Below are 25,808 nucleotides of genomic sequence, written 5' to 3'. Positions count from 1 at the left end.
GGGTTTGCAGCTACACACACACACACATACATCCGTAGACATCCGCTGCAAATGCTTATTTATTTACACACTGGCGCAAGTGTTAATGTCTGTTGCATAGAGCCGGGAAGCGCAGGCAAAATGAGGAAGAAAAATCTGTTGTACGCTAAACATTTCGACGCTTGTGTTTTGCCTGTTCGGTGTCAATGTGTTGACAGCTTCATGCGCACAATTGTCGCTGGTGAATTTGGCACGCCACACTTGGAATTATGAATGTTGATTTGAACGGCGTGCAAACAAGGCCGCCTGTTAACATTTATTTGTGTTCACATGCGTGTATTTATATATTTACATACATATATGCTTGTTAATGTGGACATCTAATCACAGGTATATGTCACTGCCCCGACACTTAACCGAACACATTTAGCCTGGTTAATCTGTGGTTAGATCCATCATGCGACAGCTGCTACTTTATTTTGCTTAAATGTACGAAAATTTTGTTTATGCGCACACGAGTATTTATTGTACAAGTACTACCTTTTGAGGAATATATAGAAAACAAAATCATTTGCCAAATTGTCAACTAAAATATAAGTTTTTCTTTTGAAGTTTTTATTAAGCGTAATATTTGCAAATTATTTTAAAAAATCAATGTTAAATTTCACGAATTACTTTTTTTTTATAGAAAGTCCTTAAGTTTCCGTCGAATACCAATCTTAATGTGCTCTTCCAAATTTCACATATGTATTTAGCTACATTTTTGACATAAAAATAGTGACCCGACATTATCTTTACGATAAAATACCGTTATGGTGACACACCATACAATATTAACAATTTGAAACAATTAACTTAGTATTTTAAGCCATCCATGAAAGAAAAATAGTCTACAGCACACAGAATAAAAGCTGTGTTCCTACCTTTCTTGCCTTAAAACTAATGAGTGTTGATTAAACGAAACGTTGGAACTTCCGACAAATGTTGGAAATCGACCAGGCCGGCCATCAAAATCATTTAGTGATTGTAGTCAAAGAAGAACAGAGAAATTTGATCTATTTTTAGTGAGGACGCCATAGTACACGCTACAGTGTCAAGGAAAAAGAAACGCTTCGAAAATACTTTGAGATATTAAAGATTCTCCAACACGTGCAGCGAAATACAGAAGAGCTTTCAAAATAGCAAAATCATGGCGAGCAGAAGTTTCTTGCCTTACACCACTGCAAGCCTATCAATGTTTGCCGAAGCAAGAAATAAGCATTTTCGATTATATCAAGAAAATTATGCTAGAATATTTTCTAGAGAGCAATGCAACATTGACATTTACAATATATTATTGTTGAGCTCATAGCCTCTATAAATCAGCATTATCTTCTTCTTCTTAATTGGCGTAGACACCGCTTATGCGATTATAGCCGAGTCAACAACAGCGCGCCAGTCGTTTCTTCTTTTCGCTACGTGGCGCCAATTGGATATTCCAAGCGAGGCCAGGTCCTTCTCCACTTGGTCCTTCCAACGGAGTGGAGGTCTTCCTCTTCCTCTGCTTCCCGCGGCGGGTACTGCGTCGAATACTTTCAAAGCTGGAGTGTTTTCGTCCATCCGAACAACATGACCTAGCCAGCGTAGCCGCTGTCTTTTAATTCGCTGAACTATGTCAATGTCGTCGTATATCTCGTACAGCTCATCGTTCCATCGAATGCGATATTCGCCGTGGCCAACGCGCAAAGGACCATAAATCTTTCGCAGCACTTTTCTCTCGAAAACTCGCAACGTCGACTCATCTGTTGTTGACATCGTCCAGGCCTCTGCACCATATAGCAGGACGGGAATTATGAGTGACTTATAGAGTTTAGTTTTTGTTTGTCGAGAGAGGACTTTGCTTCTCAATTGCCTACTTAGTCCGAAGTAGCACCTGTTGGCAAGAGTTATCCTGCGTTGGATTTCTAGGCTGACGTTGTTGGTGGTGTTTACGCTGGTTCCAAGATAGACGAAATTATCTACAACTTCAAAGTTATGACTGTCAACAGTGACGTGAGTGCCAAGTCGCGAGTGCGACGACTGTTTGTTTGATGACAGGAGATATTTCGTCTTGCCCTCGTTCACTGCCAGACCCATTTCTTTTGCTTCCTTGTCCAGTCTGGAGAAAGCAGAACTAACGGCGCGGGTGTTGAGGCCGATGATATCAATATCATCGGCATACGCCAGCAGTTGTACACTCTTATAGAAGATGGTACCTTCTCTGTTGAGTTCTGCAGCTCGAACTATTTTCTCCAGAAGCAGGTTGAAAAAGTCGCACGATAGGGAATCACCTTGTCTGAAACCTCGTTTGGTATCGAACGGCTCGGAGAGGTCCTTCCCGATCCTGACGGAGCTTTTTGTGTTGCTCAACGTCAGTTTACACAGCCGTATTAGTTTTGCGGGGATACCAAATTCAGACATCGCGGCATAAAGGCAGCTCCTTTTCGTGCTGTCGAAAGCAGCTTTGAAATCGACGAAGAGGTGATGTGTGTCGATTCTCCTTTCACGGGTCTTTTCCAAGATTTGGCGCATGGTGAATATCTGGTCGGTTGTTGATTTACCAGGTCTGAAGCCACACTGATAAGGTCCAATCAGTTTGTTGACGGTGGGCTTTAATCTTTCACACAATACGCTCGACAGAACCTTATATGCGATGTTGAGGAGGCTTATCCCACGGTAGTTGGCGCAGATTGTGGGGTCTCCTTTTTTATGGATTGGGCAGAGCACACTTAGATTCCAATCGTTGGGCATGCTTTCGTCCGACCATATTTTACAAAGAAGTTGATGCATGCTCCTTATCAGTTCTTCGCCGCCGTGTTTGAATAGCTCGGCCGGCAGTCCATCGGCCCCTGCCGCTTTGTTGTTTTTCAGGCGGGCAATTGCTATTCGAACTTCTTCATGATCGGGCAATGGAACGTCTGCTCCATCGTCATCGATTGGGGAATCGGGTTCGCCTTCTCCCGGTGTTGTGCTTTCACTGCCATTCAGCAGGTTGGAGAAGTGTTCCCTCCATAATTTAAGTATGCTCTGGGCATCGGTAACTAGATCACCTTGGGGGGTTCTACAGGAGTATGCTCCGGTCTTGAAACCTTCTGTAAGTCGCCGCATCTTTTCGTAGAATTTTCGAGCATTACCCCTGTCGGCCAGCTTATCGAGCTGTTCATACTCACGCATTTCGGCCTCTTTCTTCTTCTGTCTGCAAATGCGTCTCGCTTCCCTCTTCAACTCTCGGTATCTATCCCATCCCGCACGTGTTGTGGTCGATCGTAACGTTGCGAGGTAGGCAGCCTGTTTTCTCTCCGCTGCGACACGGCACTCCTCGTCGTACCAGCTGTTCTTTTGCACTTTCCGAAAACCAATGGTTTCGGTTGCAGCTGTACGTAAGGAGTTTGAAATGCCGTCCCACAGTTCCCTTATACCGAGTTGTTGACGAGTGCTCTCAGAGAGCAGGAGTGCAAGCCGAGTAGAGAATCGTTCGGCTGTCTGTTGTGCTTGCAGCTTCTCGACGTCGAACCTTCCTTGTGTTTGTTGGCGTGCGTTTTTTGCTGCACAGAGGCGGGTGCGAATCTTAGCTGCAACAAGATAGTGGTCCGAGTCGATGTTAGGACCTCGGAGCGCACGCACATCTAAAACACTGGAGACATGTCTTCCGTCTATCACAACATGATCGATCTGGTTGGTAGTTTTTCGATCCGGAGACAGCCAAGTAGCTTGATGGATCTTCTTATGCTGGAATCTAGTACTACAGACAACCATATTTCGGGCCCCGGCGAAGTCGATCAGCCTCAACCCATTTGGGGAAGTTTCGTCATGGAGGCTGAATTTACCGACCGTAGTACCAAAGATACCTTCTTTGCCCACCCTGGCGTTGAAGTCGCCAAGCACGATTTTTACATCGTGACGGGGGCATCTCACATAAGTGCGCTCCAAGCACTCATAAAAAGCATCTTTGGTCACATCGTCCTTCTCTTCCGTCGGGGCGTGGGCGCAAATCAGCGATATGTTGAAGAACCTCGCTTTGATGCGGATTGTGGCTAGACGTTCATTCACCGCAGTGAATGATAGTACTCGGCGACGGAGTCTCTCTCCCACCACGAATCCCACACCAAACCTGCGCTCCTTTATATGGCCACTGTAGTAAATGTCACAAGGACCTACTCGTCTCTGTCCTTGTCCCGTCCATCGCATTTCTTGGACGGCGGTGATGTCAGCCTTTGTTTTCACGAGGACATCAACCAGCTGGGCAGCGGCACCTTCCCAATTAAGGGACCGGACATTCCAAGTGCATGCCCTCAATTCGTAGTCCTTATTTCGTTTGCCATGGTCGTCATCAAAAGGGGGGTCTCTCATCCGAGGCTGGTTATGACAATTCACTGGGCGTGTTTTTTTACGTGGCGGGTCCCAAACCCAGCGCACAACCCTATGCAGGGGATGTTTCGCCTTCTCACGTTAGCTCGCCTTCAAACGGATGTTCTTAGGCTACCCAGAGGATACTTGGTCAAAGACCGGAAGTCGTGAGCTGCTTGAGTCACATGTAAAAGAATCGTTTCTGGCCACTCCCAAGTGAATGGCAATCAGAGAACTTTCCTCACTTGCGTGAACTTCTACACATGACTCCATCCATTATTACAACAAAAAGAAACAAAGTAGTAAGATCATTTTGTGTAGAAACAATAAATATGCTTCCACCAGATGAGTCAAACCCAGTATCTGATAAATCAGAGCAGAAAGTGAAGAATAAATAAATAATTTTTTTAATACATTTTCTTTAATCTATAACTGATGGGTAGGGCGTTAATTATTCATACTATCTTATATATTAATTTGAATAACGACCTATGTGAATAGTGAGTCGATTCGGCGCCGTTCGCAGCCATGCGGCTGGCGCTTTTTACGTTGAGATCTTAAATTAAAAGCCTACCAAATACTGCTTGTGCAAGCGCTGAGGCCACTCAACTTTCCTAAGCGATATCGCCTTGCTATATGGGCTCTTGAAGAAGAAGAAGTTCTAGAATATTCGCCGTCTTCGAGTCAAATTTTGTTGAGCGATGAGACCCATTTCTGGTGCAATGGGTATGTTACCGAACAAAATTGCCGCATTTAGAACGAAGAGCATCCTGAAGAGACTATACGACAACTCTTGGTCATGATAACCGAACCGACTATTTTGATGCCTGATCTAGGCGTGATCTAGACGATATTTGGTTTTAAGAAGACGGCGCCACCTCCCACACATCGCATCAATCAATGGATTTATTGAGAGATCACTTCGGTGAGCAGATTATTTCACATTTAGGCCTCCAAGTCTAATGACTATGCGAAAAATTCTGCTTCGATTCAAGCAGCCTTTTCCCAATAAATTTTAAGTTTCTGTGTTTTTTCTTTTAAAAAGTAGGGAACCTCGAAATGGATCACCCTTTATATAAAAAATATCTGTACTTGATTTTGTTCGTTTAGTTTGCATGACAGCTATATGCAATAGTAGCCTGATTTGAACAATCTCCTCGTAGATTATACCGTTGCCTTAGATAATAAGTTATTTTATATTCTCTGGAGATATCTCGTCAAACGAAAAAGTTTACCATAAAAAGATAAAGTTGGAGGTATGCATGAAGAAGGGTCGAAAAAGTTGCTTAAGTTTACGGTGGTTGTTAAATATAAAACTAAAGAAGCGGAAGTGTGGTGCCACAGTGATAGTTCAAATAGATTATATTGAGGTATAATAGTTATTATATATTTGACACAGTTCTACGAAAGGTGTGTGCGTTTATTACGACATTTCTAGTTCGTATACATATCTTTCATGCAAAATTGTCAAATTTAGAGATTAATCAAAAATTATTACTTCATCATAATTGTTTAAGCCAGTTTTGTACGAAAACTACAATAAATTTTTAAAAGAAACGCTGGAACAACAAGGAGTGCCGTGTCGCAGCGAAGAAAAAACAGACTACCTATCTGCGTTGCGAGCGATACGATCGACCACAACACGTGCGGGATGGGATCGATACCCAGAAGGAAGTGAAACGCATTAGCAGACAAATGATGCGGCGGCTAACAGAAGGTTTCAAGACCGGAGCATACTCTTGTAGAACCCCCAAAGGTGATCTAGTGACCGATGCCCAGAGCATACTAAAATTATGGAGGGAACCCTTCTCCCGCATGATGAATGGCAGTGAAAGCATATCGTCAGGAGAAGGCGAACCCAATTCCCCAATCGATGACGATGGAGCAGACGTTCCATTGCCCGACTACGATAAAGTTAGAATAGCAATTACCTGCCTGAAGCACAACAAAGCGACGAAGCATGCATGCATCAGCTTATTAGTAAAATATGGTCGGACGAAAGCATGCCCAATGATGGGAATTTAAGTGTGCTCTGCCCAATCTAGAAAAAAGGAGACCCCACAATCTGCGCCAACTATCGTGGGATAAGTCTCCTCAACATCGCGTACTCTATCGATCGCATTGTGTGAAAGATTAAAGCCCACCATCTGATTGAACCTTATCAGTGTGGCTTTACGCTTAGATCTGGAAAATCAACAACCTAACAGATATTCACTATAAGCCAAATCTTAGAAAAGACCCGTGAAAGTAGAATCAACACACACCACGAAAAGGAGCTGCCTTTATGCCGCGATGCCTGAATTTGGTATCCCCGCAAAACTAATACGGTTGTGTAAACTGATGTTGAGCAACACCAAAAGCTCCGCCAAGACGCTTCGAGCCATTCGATACCAAACGAGGTTTCAGACAAAGCGACTATCGTTTGACTTCTTCAACCTGCTGCTGGAGAAAATAATTCGAGCTGCAGAACTCAATCGAGCAGGTACAATCTTTTATAAGAGTGTACAGCTGCTGGCGTATGCCGATGATATTGACATGGAAATGGATCACCCTTTCTAACTAACCCGCGCCGTTAGTTCTGCTTTCTCCAGACTGGACCAGAAAGCAAAGCAAATGGTGTGGTAGTGAACGAGGTAAGACGAAATATCTCCTGTCATCAAACAAACAGTCATCGCACTTACGACTTGACTCTCACGTCACTGTTGACAGTCAGAACTTTGAAGTTGTAGATAATTGCGTCTATCTTGGAACCAGTATAAACAAAACCAATAATGTCAGCCTGGAAATCCAACGCAGGACAAGATAAAAAAAAACAGAATAAATGGTTTTTTTAAGCAAAATCAATTTATTTTATTTAAAATAATCTCCCTCTACTTCAATATAGCTTTTTGCATGGTCCAAAAGCGTGTCGAGCGGTATGGACGCCAATATGCCGGTGCAAGCCTTTTGAATGGCCTCTACGTCTGCATAACGCTTTTCTTTCATGGGCAAATATATTTTTCCGAGAAGGAAGTAGTCGCACGGTGCCATATCAGGTGAATACGGGGAGTGTTTAATGGTTAAAATGTGATTTTTGGTCAAATTATCGTCCTTCGAACGTTGGATTTTAAGTGCGCTGCTGTCACAAGAATGCTGGACAGAAAATATGTTAGGCTGCTGGTTGATCCCCATTTAAGTGAACCGTGTTGGATTATTCAAAGAGTTCAAGGTGGTTCACATGGTTAAAGAAAAAACTCTTACCTCTTACCAGTTAACGCAAAGGTCCCTTAATGTGGTACATACGCTGGGAAAAAGAAGCGGCTAACTGTCAATTCATATTAAACTGAACTGGTATATTTACTAGGCGGTATAAAATCCCGTTCCTTCATTAGGAACTCTCAACTTCGCCCTATCGAAAAGATAGGCACTTTAACCACGTGTTATTCTACATATAGAATCCGTGGACCCAGCAAGGGCACTGCTGCGAAGGTTGCTATCAGACTCCAGGAAATCGGACTCATTAATGGTACCAATGCATTCCTTCGCGGAGCAACTTCTGGTGTCATATTCTCCGTATACATACCATCGAGTATGATATAGTTAGTATTTTTCAGCTTTTAATTTCTAGCAAAGAGAAGGTGTCAATGTCAATCAATCTTCGGCCTAGAAATAGTATAATTTTATTTGAAAATGAGAATTTATTGTTTATTTAAAGCAATGAATTTTGCAATTGAAGCTTAAAAATTTTGCTTGAAAATTTTATACAATTGTTAAAATACCGGTTTTAGCATCCGTTATTGTTTGTCAGTTGGAAAGGGGATGTGTGCATATTTGCTTATATGTACATACATACCATAAGTACGAGTATATATGTAAATGTATTATGTACATTGTACTTGTTGAAGTTTAAAATATATTTGTAGTTGTTTGAGTGCATACAATTTTATGTATAGTGTGTATGTATGTATATGAAAATCACCTCATGTGACATGTGGCAGAAATAATATTGGCAACGCCAGTGTATATCATATCCGTTTACACTGCAAATAGCTCCCGTTTGCAGCTTTCGCTACTTCAACATAAAGCTGAAAACATTTTCTCATATTATAGATCCATGTACATACATATGTACATTTAATCCCGCTGGAGCGCAAAGTTCCGCTTCACTCATTGCAACACTGTCAAATTGTCACATTCGGCTCTCAACCGGAAATTTAAGCGTCTGCAGCTGTTTTCTGCCGCTATGTTTGAGTTTAAACGACAGCAAAACAATTGTAGCTGTCATTCGACAGAAAAAAATCAGCAAATAAGCACAAATTAATATTTACACAGGCAACACATGCAGCAAATACAACAAACGATATGGTTTTGAATATGAGGATTTTGGGTGGTGTTAGTTCATTGGGGCATCAAATAAAAAAGTATTTCAATATTCATGAAATTATTTCTTTTATAATATCATTTATAAAATGAAGAGAAAATAACTTCACAACGCCCAGAATGTAGATGCGATTTAATTGAACAATGCCTTCTTATCCCTCTGTTTACTCATACTTACAGTTACAATTATTTGTGTAAAAAACTCGAAAAATCATATTAAATGTGTATATCTCATTATTTATTAAGGAAGTAATGTTCAAAATTGGAAACTAAACATCTTGCTAGTATATTTTCGATCAGTTTTAACTTCATTTTCTTGCAAGTGACGCCTCACCAAGCCATTACAGCAGCTGGGAACTTTTGTATAACATTTTTATGTCTTTGGAAGTTTTGCCGCAGATTTTGTCAATTTGCTTATTGAAAAGTCCGTCAATAGTAAAAATTTATTGATGTCAAAAAAAAAAATCCATTCATAGCCGTAGACCGCATAACTTGCATCTGTTGAGGCTAATTGCCTCAAGCGTGTTGTCTGATGACCAGTTGACTGTCAGCAGGCCTTCATTCAGAGATAATCTTGTGCAAGTCCCGACATTTATATAGTAGATATGTATATCATTTTCCCTTGATTTAATCTTCTGCCTTCTGAAGCGATTTCTGTGATTACATCAATAGTTCAAGTAACTGAAATTGAACTTTTACAACTTGTTTGTCTAGAAGATAGCACCATGAAGCTCCACGCCTCAGCAAATGATGAGCAAACCGGAAGTTCATGGGTGTAAGTCGATCAATAACCAACCAACGATCGAGAGCTACAGTTTTCGTATCGAAACTGGTAAATGGCAGGAGTTTGATTTGTCTATTGAAGATCACGCAAACTTTAACTAGAGCTTGATGAAGGCTTTCTAAAATAATTATATGCTGAGTTATGACGTGGTGAAACAAGCAGCGAACACGGTGAACGCAAAAATTCAAAAAATTGTTACCGCAGAGAACGTAAAAAAAACCAAAAAATAATTTTGGATAACAGGAGAGTAAATATTTTCGAGAAAGCAGACACCTTAAAAATATCAGTTTTCGAAAAAAACTTATTTATTTCGGAACCAATCGTGATTTCACTTCTTTCAGGCTCAAATGAGTTTCCAAATGGTTTTCGCTGATTCTTTCGATATTAAGCTACGCCAGTGAGATCTCAGATCGTCGATTTTTAAGCACCAATTCCTTCATTTTAATGAAGCTTTGATCATCAGTTGATGTTGATGGCCGTTGTGGACATCGTTCGTCGTCAACGCGTTATCGATCCTCTTTAAAAAATTTGTAGAAATCAAAAACACGACAAGCAATTATCCCTGAAAGCCCTTTTCACCATTCTAAGCATTTTGAAACCAAAAATTTGATTTCACAAACAAAATTTAATGGAACTTCTTTGCTGAATAATTTCACTCATCGTAAAAATCGCTAGCGCACTTTATGTGCTTCAGAAAGACAAGCGTATACAAGAGCTAAAGACTAATGGCATTGAGCACTGATGTCACTGACAGTCGTACCAACCTAGAAAAAGTTATTTCGACGAATAGGTTTTCGCGCAAAACTAAAATTAAAAAGTCTTACTATTTTTGCCCCCGAAAATTTGGGTATGAGAAAGCTTTGTGCGAAGTGGGCGGTCACTTTTGACCAAAAACCACGACGAGTTGATGATTCGGATCAGTGTGTGGAGTGTGTGCAACAAACTCGAGTTTTACCGTTGATATGTGACATTGGATGATATTGTATATGGCTCCATAATTTCACTCCGAAGTCTGAAAGTCATACGAAAAACGCAATGCTTTGGAAGCTTATGGTGTTAGAATTTTGTGTTACTAATGGAATATTTTTTATTGACTACCTTCAAAAGGCAGGCCTGATGGTAATCAATAGCAATTATTTCGTAGCATTTTTAAACCATTTAAAGGACGAAATCGCCGAAAACGGCCGCATTTGAAGGAAAAAAGTGCGATTTCACAAAGACTATACAGGGTGTCGCAAGTCAGTGAAACCATTGCAAAAATCCATGAATTGTGCTTCCAACTGTTTCCACATCCATCCTACTCTCCAGATTTACCCCCGGGAACTATTTCCTGTTCTCAGGTCTCTAAAGAATGCTCGCTGGGAAGAAATTTTTATCGAATGTAAAGATGATCGCCGAAATTGAGGACTATTTGGAAGTAAAGGGGAAATTGTACTATAAAATGTATGTTGAATGAATAAAAAAGGAAATTTTCAATTGACCTGTTACCCTTAAAAAAATTGGAATTTGCAAATCATTGCTTCAATCTCCGTACATATTGTTCAAATCGGAACACTATAGCACATAGTGTATATAGTTATCATAAAAACTGACCGATTAAAATAGTTCTTTGCATTTCAATAAACTCTCTGATTGGCTCCATAGATTCGGTGAAGCCGAAGTTAAAGATTTTTCATATTTATCTAGTCATTACTGAAATATTTTCCCTCGAGTTTTGGTGGTTTCATAAGAATTATCAGAAACGTTTACAAGTAATTTAAATATATTTCGCTGGTTCCACAAAGTTTTAGACCAGTTCATTCCCGTATTACCTTGCTTATAGTGGAATTAATAATATTATGTTTTTATATTTTAAAACAATTTGTTAAATGAAATATTTTTTGGCTCCACATTCGCAGAGTTGCACAAAAAAAAATGTTTGCTTACAATGATTTAATATTTATTAAATGAAACTCGCCATCCACCGCGCTCGCGCAACGGAAAAATTCGAATGGTGACCAATAAAATGCACAAAGCCATTGAGCAACTTGCAACGCTCTGTGAATTGAATGCTTGTTTACATAGATGTGTGTGTCTGTGTATTATGGTGAGCCCTAAGGAGCTTTCACTTCCCCAAACGAACTCATAGTCACGCACACACGCGCATGTGTTGATTTGTATTTATGCGTGAGTTTGTGCGTGTGTGTGTGTATGCAGTGCGTAAGGTAGTCATTGTGCGCGCATAGCGGCAACCAGGCGTTTAAGCGTGAACATTTCACTTTTCATACGCTTTCTGTTCGTTTTTTTCCTCCATGAAAGCTCTGAGTAGTTATGGCCAATGATGTTTTTGTGGCACCGCCACTCCTTGCCTCTGTCAAATCAACCAACTGGTACTTAACCCACATGGCAGTTACTCCGCCTGTAGGCCGGTGAGCCGTTATTGACTGCTGGCAGCGTTTCATTTGTAGGCACAATGTGCCCGCTCAGTCAATCACCGAGCGGATGTGCGCCACTGATGCGCGCATTTAAATTATTCGAATTATGCGGAAAGCAGTCGCGCATCAAGCCGTGGCGCAGCACAGCCACCTGCAGTAGGCTCATACATATGCGAGCTCTGCTGTGTGTGTGCGATGGCAGCGCTTTCCCGCGCTCGCAGGAAGCACATCAAGCGAACCCGTGCGTCAGCAGTTGTGCGTACTTCCTGGCGTGAAGTGTGAAGGACTTGCGGTGGCACAAAGCATTTTCGCTTTTATTAAATATTTTCTCTTTTTTTTCTCTTGAACGCTTCCACTTTCATCCACTCCCCCTGCCTCTGTGCTTACTGCTTTCATCTAGTTTTGCATTGATTGTTCAATGCGCTGCGTAATTTATGGATCATTGGCAATTTGTCGGCAGCGAGATTGATTTTTTTCCATTTTTTATTGCCCTTCTAGTTTTATTCGCTTGCTTTTGTTGCTTGAAATGCTGATGGATAGATGAGAGAGCGTATATTACACGGTAGTCTATATTATCATTTAGTGAAACGAAGTTAATTCCAGGTGCGGCAGTGCTTAGGGAATTCCTTCGGCTAATAGGCTGGACTCTAGGTTTTTTATTTGTTTTGATTTTCTTTAAGTACGCTCTTTAGTTCATAAAGCAAAGTGATTCAACTTGAGCTTTTATTTGGGGGCTTTCGCTATATACAGACATTTGTTGGGTTGTTTGGAAATATTGATGAAATATACTGAACTACAATCTCTAGTCTATTTTGACTTTCTTAGCTTAGATCTTAAAGCTGTGAGACAATTTTTAGCGCATATAAGACCTTATCGGAAAAAATGCTAGACTTTCAGAAAAGCAACATAAGACTCTGATTTCTAAACCAAGATATACAGGAAAGGTTTAAAAGCTGATTCCGGTAATGTAGGTCACGAGAGTCCCACCTGGATGACTGAAGCATTCCCAAAAACAAACTATTTGGAACACAAAACCTTTCGCTGTTGAAGAAGTTCCAAACAGAAATTACGTGAGGCGACAGGCGACTGTTATTAATTCGAGATTATCTCTTTCAAAAGTTAGCCGCGACTATGACTCGTTCGAGAATTTTGACTTGTAACTAGCGCATGGAATACGTGATATTTAGCTACAAGGCCTGAATCGAAGCGGGATTGTCCACATAGACCTTACACTTTGCACATCTCCACAGGAAAAAGTCTAACGGTGTGATATCACACGATCTTGGTGGCCAATCGAAGAGCTCAAAACGTGAAATTATCTGCCCACCGAAGTGTTCTCTAAAAATCCATGGATTGATGCGATGTATTGGAAGTGGCGTTGTCTTGTTGAAACCAAATGTCGTTGAGATCATAAGGTTCAATTTGAGGCATCAGATAGTCGGTTATCATGGCGCGATAACGATATCCATTGGCACCGGCAACATTTTTGAAGAAATATGAACCGATGGTTCCACCGGCCCACAAACCACTGCAAACCTTTGCTTTTTCTGATGAAACGGCAGCTCTTGAATCTCGTCAGGTTCTTCTTCATTCCAAATGTATTTATTTACATACCCATTCAGCTAGAAATGGGCCTATAGCGAAGCGATGCCGCTTGAGATCTTCGATCAGCTGTATTTTGTACACTGCTAATTTGAGATCTCGACGTAAAGTTCGTCAAGGCGTTCCACACGTCATTCCGAGTTGCTCCGAACTCGCCGTATACGGTTTCACATTGTTGGAGAGCCAACGATATCTCACAGCATCTTGCGGTGTTGGGTCCAGATCTTTTACAAAATGTTGCAGAGCAGTACCAACCGAACTACCTTTGCTATAGGCATGCCGATACTCTGAGTAACTCGTCTCAAGTAAATATGGCAAATGTGCGTTTGTCCGTGAATACCACGAGGCTTCAAAATATAAAATACTTGGGAATGACATGAGAGCTTTTCGGCCGTCGTAATAAACTTTAAGCCTCAGGGAAACGTATAAATCGAGAATATTTGGCAACTGCAACTAACTGAACTACATTCTCAAAATCAGATATGATGACAAGCTACACGCTGTCTTAAAACTATGTTCGTCCACAAAACCTACGAAAGCTGTATAGCCTTATTATTACCCGACATTCTTTAAGTATCCTGTAGCGATCCAATTTCACAACCAACGCCTCTCTGCTTATTAAGTTTTAGCAATTATCCTTAACCGCGTACAAATGTGAGTACGTACGTTCGACTGTCGTGAGAAAGGCGTTTTTTGTCCGAACTTAACTCTTTCTCGATGGTTAAGCCAATCGGTTATCCCATATTGAAAACATTATACTCATTTCATTTCGTTAAGATTATTTGAGATATTCATACTTACAGAACTTTAACTGAATACGAATAAAAAAACGTAAACGAAAAAAAATTTGTGATAATGTTAGGTTATAAGCCATACAAGACTATACTTTAACTCAAATCAGGGGTCTAGTTTCGTTGAAGTTTGCGTCGCTACTTTTAATCCAAATTAGAGTAAACTATGAGTAGGAGAGCAAGCATTCATTTCGATTTAGGCATTAGCACTTTATTGGAAAACTGAGCGGTATCTCGCTGCTTGTCAGCTTCGTTTTGAAGCCATTCAGATCCCTCCCTACCATCGAAACAATTGCTAACTGTCACAAGCTCCAGGAAGTACATCTATATGTTAATCAAACACAGCTTTCAGTCCTTCCACTTCATGAGCGCCTACCGTAATGTATTCATATAGTATACCTATTTTAAAAGTACCGCTGTAATACCCGATGGACATACTCGTATAGCAGTGCACAATATTTATATTACCTTCATGTTCTCTGTTCATTTGTATTCGGTTGGCCTGCCTGAGTGAGTGTGAATTTTCCGCTCTACTTAACAGACATTCGTTTACTATTTGCACCGAGCATTAAAATGCATGACTACACTAACACAAATATACGTTGGGGGCACATACACAGAAAATACATTAACACTTGCCGATCAGCCGCCATCAATCCCGGCAGCCGGGAACTCAGCTTACTCGCACCAACCCACAACTTCGCTATTCGCTGCGCTCATTTATATTTTCTATTTGTGTACTTTGCAGGCACGCTATACAAAATCGGCGATGTACTGCCACAGGATACCGGAAATTGCCTGCAATGTGTGTGCATAGATGGGTCGACGAGCGATGACACGCCGCGCGTCACCTGTAGTCCGCACAACTGTCCGCCCCTGGTGCTGCCCGATCTGTTCGATGCCACAGGATATTAAACGGCGCTACAACAAGGCACACTGCGGCCGTTAGCATATCCAACATCATGCACCCACACACACACTCACACCTATATGGCAACAGCGATACAACAAAAAAGAAGAAAACGTTAAAACTAAAGCATCACTCCTGATGGCAACAGTAATAAGAGTAATAATGATGCATTGCGCTCGCAGTTCATCAACTAGAGCCACCGATGTCGCTGAAAGTTAAAAGGTAAATTGCTTATAATATCAGACCACCTGATTTATTGACATTCCACCCACGCTGTGGAGTAAGGTATTAGCTCAAAACAACCAGAGCAACTGTCTGCAACCAGCTCTAGTACGAGTATAATATATACTATAGGCGCCATTTTGCATTCTTCACCAACAGACGCTTAAAATATTAAACATTATACACGATAAATTTATATATTTAAATGCATGTATATATGTATACAAATATAAACAGTCGTGGTTAAAAATTATGCAAATTATACAAGATAAGAGCAAGAAAGACGGCTGATGACAGAAGGAGAGGTTAAGTTAGGAAGTTTGGTAATGAGAGGCACATAGGATTCCACTTGAACAATTAACATTGCCAATCAGTTGTGTTTTAAGTATTGATCGAAAAGACCGTCTCATATCAATAAGGAACTATGAGACTGTCACAAATTTGTACAGGTGGCTAATGTAAATGTGACTTTCAGTCGATACGCCTACTTCGCAGAAGGTTTGACTACCGAGATGCTTCATCCTGAGTCTAAAGTGTAAAGGGTCTAAAAAAGGTAAATGTTATAGTATAAGTACGTTGAGCTAGGCTTGGATTAACTCATAGACGGTGTCTACGAACTCATTTTTGGTCATAGAAACAACGTCATCAGTTTAGGCTATCCGACTTGTTACTCCAATTTTATATATACTTTAAGGAATTCATGATGGTAAGGTGCTTGAGATTCGAAGCGACTTCAAGGCTTTCATAAGCTGAAAGACCAGAGATTTTTAAAAAATATATATATAGGTGTCAACCGGCTTACAGGTTAAAGAGTTAAACGCCACCTTGACTTGTTTCCAATCTTCAAGAATATGGCTGAATATAATACAGTTCAAGCAGATGAGGTCCAACTTATTATTTGTCATCTCCTCGCTGAAGTTCCCCAGGTTTAAGGTCATGAGGTACCGGGGACTTGAATATTTGGAACGAATTCATGGTCCATACAGGGCTGAAGCCCTCACAATGACATTTCTTGAGTTCGAAATCGTATTTTTAAAGTTTCTAAAAGCAAAGAGAAAAATTTTGAAGTTTCAATTTTGAAATGAAGAGTTCAATTTCTCTTCAGCCGGCAATAACAAAATTGAAATTGCAATCTGTTGCGAATCAATTTATGTCTGAGCTCCCCTAGACAAAGTGTTTCTAGTTCCAGTGAGTATCAAATTAGTGTTCTTTTTTGACTGGCCGCTGCCACAATCTTTCTAAAAAATTGTATTCTTTAGTAATAAAGGAGGGTCTCTATCAAGTTATTAGAACAGAATGGAAGCAACTGTAATATTTTTTATCCCCCCTTCTAGGACACCATCTTTCAGAAGGAATTCTTGAAAAATTGGTCTCTCATACTTGATAACACGTATTGCAATTATGAAGTTAGTCAATAAGTCGACTTTTTATAATAACTTAAGCCAATAACAAATATTGTACTATTATATTAGATACACCAGCGACGTGTCGGACATAAACTTCAAGCGATCCTCCTTGGAGTTTTCGAAAAGCTTTAATGGAAAATTCTATAGAATCAATATAGAATATAAACACCTTTTAAACATCATTATGTCTAAAAAATTTTCGCAGCTTCTTCTTATAGAACAAATTTTCCTCGAAGACACAATCAATTTCAGAATTTTCAAATGCCATTATTTTCAACACAACTGTAAGCAAGTGTCCTAGCTGTCGCTTGGGATGCGTATCCGTTATGCAACTGCATCCATACAACAAGCGAGCGGAGCTTCACTGCACACTGCTAATTCCTTTCTATATGCAGCAGCACACATTTATATGCGATATTTATTTATAACGGCTCTCCTAGTTTCTGTTTTTATTTTCTTTTTCCATTTTCTAGTTGCATTTGGCGGGACGCTGTGTGATTTTATGCTTTCACGCTTTGTTGATTTCGAAAATTACCGACTCGACGTTAACTAACTGCACTGTGACCGCCCGACAACCGCACCTCCATACATGTGCGCTTCTGCGTGGCGTAGCTCATGTGAAGGGGTGTGTGCATTTAATATTCTTGTGTGATTTCATATTGCATTTGATAACCATAAATTGTGTGCACGGCATAATTAAGGCCAGAGGTTAGGCCACAAAATAGATGAGTTTGTAAATCATATAGAGTTGTGTGCTCTCTGGCGGCAAACAGTTGAATAATTTAGCAAAGCTTATTATATATTGTTCAGTGCGAGTAAAAATAATCAAAAAGTAACAAAGATCAATGATGTCAGATCAAAATATAGTTCTTTAACCTCTGAGCAATACAGCAATTAAATTTATCAGATGAAGTCACTCTATATAAGCCTGAGCTTAAAGATCGATTTGGAGAATTACAAAATGAAAATAAATTATCCAATATGTTTTTATATGATATAACATCCAATTTGGACACCTGCAATAGAATGGTCATTTGTGATATCAAAAGCTCATACATATGGTTCAAAAGAACATATTCTTCTTTTTTACTGGCGTAGATACCGCTTGAGCGGATATAGCCGCCTTAACAACAGCGGCCCAGTGGTTTCTTCTCTTCGCTATTTGGCGCCAAGTCGAGATGCCAGGTGTAGCCAGATACTTGTCCATCTGATATCTCCAACAGAGAGAGGGTCTTCGTCTCCCCCTACTTCCACCGGCGGGTACCGAATCGAAAAAATCGTCAGAGCTGATAGAGTAAACGATGTGCACAGCATACTAACCGTCAACAAACTGATTTTATCTTATCAGTGTGGCTTTAAACCTGGAAAATCAACAACCGACCAGATATTCACCATGCGCCAAATCTTGGAAAAGACCTGTGAAAAGAAAATCGACACTCACCACTTCTTCGTCGATTTCAAAGCTGCTTTCGACATCACGAAAAGGAGCTGCCTCTATTCCGCGATGTCTGATTTTGGAATTTTAATCTGACTTTGAGCAATACCAAAAGTTCCGTCAGGATCGGGAAGGACCTCTCGATGCCAAACGAGGTTTCCGACAAGGCGTCTCCCTAACATGCGACTTCTTCAACCTGCTGCCGGAGAAAATAATTCGAGCTACAGAACTTAATCGAGCCAGTGCAATCTTTTATAAGAGCGTACAGCTACTGGCGTATGCCGATGATATTGATATCATCGGCCTCAACACCCGTGCAGTTAGTTCTGTTTTCTCCAGTCTAGACAAGGCAGCAAAGCAAATGGGTCTGGCAGTGAACGAGGGCAAGACGAAATATCTCCTGTCATCAAACAAACAGTCGCTGCACTCACGACTTGGCTCTCACGTCACTGTTGACAACAACGTCCGGTGTGTTTAACGTGGGTACCGCTGACGACAGCCTTACTCCACGGCGCTCAAAAACACAGCGGATCAAATCAATGCGTTGATCAGCGCCCTGAGAATGATAAGCATTTTCAGTACCAATTGGCAGTGTGGAATGGACACACTAACCACCTTGGTAGGGTTCGAGGCCCATCTAAAACCTCTGCCGTGCTTTGGGTCCGGCACCCGGTTGCAATGCAACTCCACATTCAACTGACAAAGTCAGTTCCCGCATTTGGGTTTCAACCACAAACCACTCCCCGGGGGGCCAGTTCGCATAAGCAGGTTGGAGTTACCTCCAAGGGCTCCTGCTCCCCGTGGTACCAGAATTAAGTCTCCAGTTAGACCTCGTAGCCGAAACTGCTACCAATTGAGCTTCCATACGGCTCTGGACTGGTGGCCACGGTTTGGATCCCATACGTACATCACATACACACACCACTTATTCAGAAACTAACCCTAACTTCCAGCAACCGCCTTCGCCGCTTAAACAATTCACGCGCAAACGACCCTAACTGTTCGGTATTCAGACTAGTGGAGATCACACCACTAACATCTAATCGTCCATCAGTATGACAATCAGGTCAAGAGGGGGTGTACCTAATAAAACCTGCATCGCATCTGTAGAGACGGTGTGACATACAGGCAAACAAGCAAGCATGTCACTGTTGATAGTCATAACTTTGAAGTTGTACATAATTTGGTCTATTTTGGAACCAGCATTAACAGCAACAACAATGGCATCAACCAACATCAACCATATGGGCAGTGGCACCTTCCCAATTAAGGGACCGGACATGCCAGGCCTCAAATCGTAATCCTTAATTCGTTTGTCATGGTCGTCATCAAAAGAGAGGTCTCTCATCTGGGGCTGAATGTTATTTTTCATTGGGTGCGTTTTTTTACATGGCGGGTCCCAAACCCAGCGCACAACCCTGTGGAGGGGATGTTTTGTCTTCAAACGCATGTTCTTTGGCTACCCAGAGTATACTTGGTCTATGACCCGAAGTCACGAGCTGCTTGTAAAAGAATCGTTTCTGGCCACTCCCAACTGAATGACAATCAGAGAACTTTCCTCGCGTGAACTTCAACACATGACTCCATTCTCCATCGACATTGACATTGTTCAGCGAATTAAGAGACAGTGGCTATGCTGTCTAGGTCATATCGTGCGTAGGAATGAAAAAACACTTCAGCTCTGAAAGTATTCGATGCAATACCCGCCGGGGAAAGCAGAGGAAGAGGAAGACCTCCACTCCGGGGTCAGGTAGAGAAGGACCTATCTGCGCTTGGAATCCCCAAATGGCGCCACGTCGAAAAACGAAAAATGACTGGCGCGTTGTTGTTAACGCGACTATAATCGCGCAAGCGGTGTCTAGGCCAGTAAAGAAGAAGAGGAACGAATCCGAGGCAAAGCTAATACCAAGCCGCTAGGATCGATCAAAAGAGAGATCAATAGACATCAATAGACATAACAAAATGTAATAAAACTAAGCAATTATGGCCAACATATGACAAGAAAAAACTAACGTCTTATTAAATAGGTCTAACAAAAGTACTTACAGAGGAACAGCTACCATAACAGAACAATGGCCATTTGGGGAACATGCGTCCAAAATGGGTATGCCCTACAACAACATCTGCCAAGGCATCGAAGGAAGAAGGAAACAATTTTCCACTTTCTCTGTGAATGCCCAGCCCTATCACAGATCCGACACAGAACAATTGGAATTCATCAAGCGCCAAACCTTGAACGGATGTCTACAAACAGCATATCGGACAAAAGTAGTTTCATCGAAACTTCAAAATGGTTTGAAAGAGAATGTGAAACGTGATAGCAGATATAAAAGGTCTACGAATAGTGCATCAAAGTGCCACAGCCAGTGCTAATTGAGGCCGAAAAACAACAGGTCTGCAATCCTACCTAGCTACTATAATTCAAACAGAAATATGTACTATATATGTATATTATATACAAATACCACAGAGTGTGCAAGCGGGGAGAATAAAATGTGGCTTAGACTCGTTGGAAAAGTGACTGGTACAAGCCAAAGACCAAACAAGAGTCAGAAGATTGGAGTTCTCGCGGTGAACTTGCTCCGAAGAAAGCATGGACTGTCATATCAGTCGGAAATGACACCTCCAGGAGAAGGAAGGTGTTTGCGTATATACAGACAAACGGACAGACAAACAAATTAACTCAGCTGGTCACTCTGATCATGAGCATATATTTGTTATAGGTCTTCCTTCTAGGCGCTACAAACTTCGTGGCAATGTTAACATACCCTAAATTAGTTCCATTTGACGAAACTAAAAGTGTTCTTCCACCATAACAGTGCACCGGCTAAGAGTTTAAATCAGCTGTGTAAGTTTTTCCTTGCGTGGTGCTAAAATTGCAAAGTTAGATTAATACTGGGTTGAAAAATGCGGCTTAATTATTATGCGAATTTTAATGAAAATGCACGAATAAACAAATAATACAATTTCACATCAAATCTCAACTTAAACTCCAAAAAAATACCTTGTGATTATGAAAGCCTGATTGAGCTCTTGATACTTGATTTTATGAGAATTCCCTATAAATTTCCAACAGTATTTGCACACAATTTTATTTTTTCTTATGATAACATGCTTTGTGCCGTCAATTCTCAAATTCCAATTATATTTACTTCTATTTTTTCAGCCAATGGATCTCCAACATTCGGTCGATGTAAAATGCAACGCCTAGGCATATCCTGCAACAAATCAAACTTCCAAAGAAACAACAACGTCAAACGTACACAGATATCTACATAAACCGTTACACGCACATATGTATTCATAAGCTTAGTCAAATACAAATTGCATAGACCATAATCCTTCCATACACACATACATATATAAAAACCTGCACACCAACACATTCAGAAAAGAGCTGAAAATATGAAATAAATGAAACACACAAATTTAGTGCTAAGTCGAAAGCTAGAAACTCACAATTAGAAAAAGCCAATAAAAAGATTTCAAGAACTGTATGATAAAATTTAAAATCCAATATTTATTTTTGAGTTTTGAGTTTTGAGTTTCGAGATTGCATAAATATATATTTGGCGCCACTTTATGGCAGAACGGCAAAACGCAAAGCATAATGAGGCTACCGACTATAGAAATCTTTGCAGATAAGTGTTAGTATATCAACGGAGATGCATGTATAGGATAAATGTATACATATTAGCGGTATTTGTATGCCATATAAAGCAAAATATACCGTTTATTTATATTTGAAGCAGTATTGTAATAAAAATTAATTACTGCTAAGACGATAATTAAATGCTGGCAACTGGAGAACTAGGAGAAAATTACAGCAAAAAATCATATGAGAGTATATATTTGCATATATTTAAGTATATATATTTAAAACGTTTGAAACTGAGTACAGACAAATAATTTAATTTCATGAGAAGTACCGTTAAATAAACTAGGCTTATAACCGTAATTCATAGCAAACAACAAACACATAGAAAAAATTATAAACAATTTACCGAACACACGACTTATTGCTTTATTTGAAATGTTTAAATTATGCAGCGAAAGTGCAGCCAATTCGTTATGTAACAAATGCTGAAATGGCGCATTCATAGCGGGCAATACAAGCAGACAAAAGTGCATGTGAAATAATTTATTAAAAAATATGCATAAATGTGCTTTTCCATTTGCACACAGGCCTTTGCACAAACATTAGTGTGTGTGTGTGTGTGTGAGCATATTTGCATATTTAAATACATACCGTTACTTAAAATGCAAAACAACGTATCATCAAACATTCGAAATTGAGTTTTTTTATTGCTTACGTTTCACTACAACATTACATTACATATAAGTAGTATTATAAACGTTTAAGCTTCCGCTGCCCAATATATCCACAATATAACCGGTAAATAACCATTTTATAACCAAAACACACATTTTGTTTCAATAAGCGTGATTTCTATTATGTCGTGTTTCCTATACTTGCAAACATATAAAAAGTTATGTTACGTTATTTTGCATTTTAGCTGACGATATGCACATACATACTTGGCAGTGTAAAAAAGTTGCGTATACGCCACGGCGCAAATGCGGCGGCTCTCGGTTAATCACTTCAACAACTTAATTAAAAGTAATCAAAAGTATATAAACTATTTTCACAACAACAACAACAGTGAAGTGCAAAATAACACAATTCATTTGCTTCGCATTTTAGCGCACTGATTTATTGCCTTTAAATTATGAAATCTGTTTTTTTTTTCAACACATAAATATAATCATTTTGTTTGCATCAGTTGCTTAATGCACAAAGCTTTTCCACACAAAAACTGATTCGTAGGTGACGCCGCAAAGCACGCTAAGCGCGAAAAATCCCTAACAACCGTTGGATATGCCAGCAATAACGATTTTAATTTTATTTTCATCAATTTCGAAATTTCGAAATTTGTTGTTGCGCAATGGCAAACGTTTTAATTATTTGTTTAATTTAAAAAGATTATAATTTGCAGAATAATTTAAAAGCAAGCCAGCGCGGCATATATCACTTCCATATTTGCATTTGGTAAGCTTCAATTGGTTTTTGGTAATACAAGCCTCGAAAATTTATTTATTTTATGCGTTAAATTAATTATATTTGTCTCCATATGATTTTGATTTCAGATTATTGGCATGCATTTCGTAAATTATGCATGTTTCTGCCAAAATTTATTAAATATTTATTTATTAAATATTTGCTTTTAATAACTGGTTTCCAGTTTTTGGTGCGGCATTGCCTCATTTCCAGCTTTATTAAACATTTATAGCGCTGTTCGCGACATATTCGATATGCGGAAATTATGCTTGTTGGGTCGGCAAGTTAATTAAATGTGTTATCACTTAATGCGCACACTTTTCAATTTAAACTGGGAATTTTGAAGCTTATTCAAATAATGTGAACAAGTTTTCACTTTTAAATATTTATAATGCGTGCTCAATCGAGATCATATTACTTTCACATCCCCTACTATTTTAAAATGCGTATTAAAATAAACATTGATATATAGTATCTCTGATAAATATACCCAAGAATTTTACTTTTTTAACTAAACAACTGGAGACTAAATATTTGTTAAATGACTAAGAAGTTTTTAAGTTGATGCGGGCTTATCAATAATTTCATCCTAAGCAACTCTGTTCTGCGTGAGTAGTTCAAGAGTGTACTTGTTGTTTTTTTTTCTCGTTAAAAGGTGTGGAAATTGGAAACGGCTTTTTCGGTCGTCTGACTTCAGATCCTTAACTGGCCTTCCCAAGATGAGGAATAGTCTAACAGTTGGTGTATGTATAACTGTGTATTGATTTTCAAAGCACCTTAGGTAGGTATCGATACCTGATAGAGTTCGGTTACTAGGTCCATGAGCAGTAGTTATCTTTCAGGATTTTTGCGCTTAACGCAAATTTAAACAGACTCTGTGGCCTATCGATACCTCTTCCAGTCTATCATACCGTGAGGATCCCAGATGCTTACAGCGTAGTCTTGCGGGACAAGTGTACAAGATATGCTCCATTGTTTCCCTGGTGCCTTGCTCTTGATATTTTCTGTAGTCTTCTTGATTTCTTACAGAAGTTATCGGGGTTTTTTGTCTTAATTTTGACTGATCATAAATCAATCAATGTTATTTTTAACGCCGCAAAGTTTTTTTTTTTAATAATGTCAATAATATTTTTCTTTAAGTAATCTTAGAAAACATTAATCATATATTGGGTTCTTTGGTGCTTTCTCAGATCTTTTCTCATCGTTTTTAAGTTAATATCTTCCCTATAACTTCATAAAAAGTAAAAAAGAAAGCTGTAATTGCGGTATTTGGTAGATATTGTGTAATTATCTTACCAGTCAAATGAATATTGCATCTACAGAAATGCTCTCTACGCCGCACTCGGACCGTCTCACAACTATTTCTTGCGGGCGCTTTGATCGCCATTTGCTTCTCTGATGGAAAATAAATATTATATATGGCGAAACTAATATTAGTAGTCAACCTTCTGCCCAAAAAGCACAATAATTCATATATCGAAATGGACGACCAACAGTTGTCTTTCGGCACTCTCAGAAAACGTCTTCTTTGAAGTCCTGAAAAACAGTGAAGAAACTTGCTAGATCCTAAGGTTGCTCCAAATCGATGGATCTCACTTGGATAGATTTTTGCTCCAAAAATGGATCACCAAATCCCATAGATCTTCGAAGCGTTTTAAACATATCACAAATTTGTTAAGGCGATTTGTATCCATCCCAGCTACTTCGTTAGATTCTGCGAGATATTTCAGTCTCAGTCTGCTAAAAGCCGGACAATAGAGGAGAAAGTGACAAAATAATTCTATCTCGCCTTCTATCTTACAACTTTGGCAAAGGGCGTCCAACAAAATATTTTGAAAAGATATAGAATTGTGACCAGGTTTTTTATGCTAAAAGCAAGGATTTTAGAGAACCTCTTATTGTTCACTTTGAGGCAGAAGAATATCAATCAAGTAATGGTACAATGCTACAACTTAAGACGACATCGGAAAACTGACTCGCTTCCAATTGAATGAAAGTGGGGAAATGCTAAATGCTTAGCAAGCTCATTGTGCACCCAAGCAAATCTTATACAGAGGAAACTAGATTTTGTTTGTTTGGATGTCAAAAGCCCAGTCAGCGAGCTCAAAGCCAGGGTAGCCCTCGGCTATCGGGTTAAATGCCTAAATGTCTGAAAACCTCCACTTCGAATATGTATACATACTGTTTCCTTGTTGGCAACCAGCTCCGCTAAAAAAACGCTACTAAAACTAGAGTTGATGGAGGTCTGACATCAGAAGACTCCACCTACTACCCGCCACCTTAAATTCGATTCACACGTGAAACAACTAATGGCGCACGTTCTCCAATGGTTCTTCCCTAGGCATGTGAGAACCTTGACAGAAAGAACAGACAGTACAAAAATTAAAATTTGCACTGTTCTAGATTATAAGAAATGCAATCAAAGTAGCACCTGGCCGGGGCCCCTTATATACCCAACTTCCCTAAATCTGCAGCCCTCGAC

The 25,808-nt window shown here is 39.8% G+C and overlaps 1 protein-coding gene across 1 annotated transcript in view; it reads left to right on the top strand.

Moving 5' to 3' along the window:
* The window catches only part of LOC105229326 (myb-like protein Q), a 103,319-nt gene extending 78,388 nt beyond the window's left edge, over positions 1-24,931 (top strand). The window contains exons 7-8 of the mRNA XM_049451799.1: positions 15,043-15,426; positions 21,434-24,931. Coding sequence (XP_049307756.1) covers positions 15,043-15,209 — 167 coding nt within the window. The 3' untranslated portion in view covers positions 15,210-15,426; positions 21,434-24,931. The remainder of the gene's footprint in view (positions 1-15,042; positions 15,427-21,433) is intronic.
* The last annotated feature ends 877 nt before the right edge of the window (positions 24,932-25,808 follow it).

This window comes from Bactrocera dorsalis, chromosome 3 (assembly GCF_023373825.1).
Source record: "Bactrocera dorsalis isolate Fly_Bdor chromosome 3, ASM2337382v1, whole genome shotgun sequence".
In the NCBI taxonomy this organism is placed as follows: domain Eukaryota; kingdom Metazoa; phylum Arthropoda; class Insecta; order Diptera; family Tephritidae; genus Bactrocera; species Bactrocera dorsalis.
The sequence above is the reverse complement of the archived record's forward strand: the minus strand, read 5'-3'. Positions and strand labels throughout refer to the sequence as shown.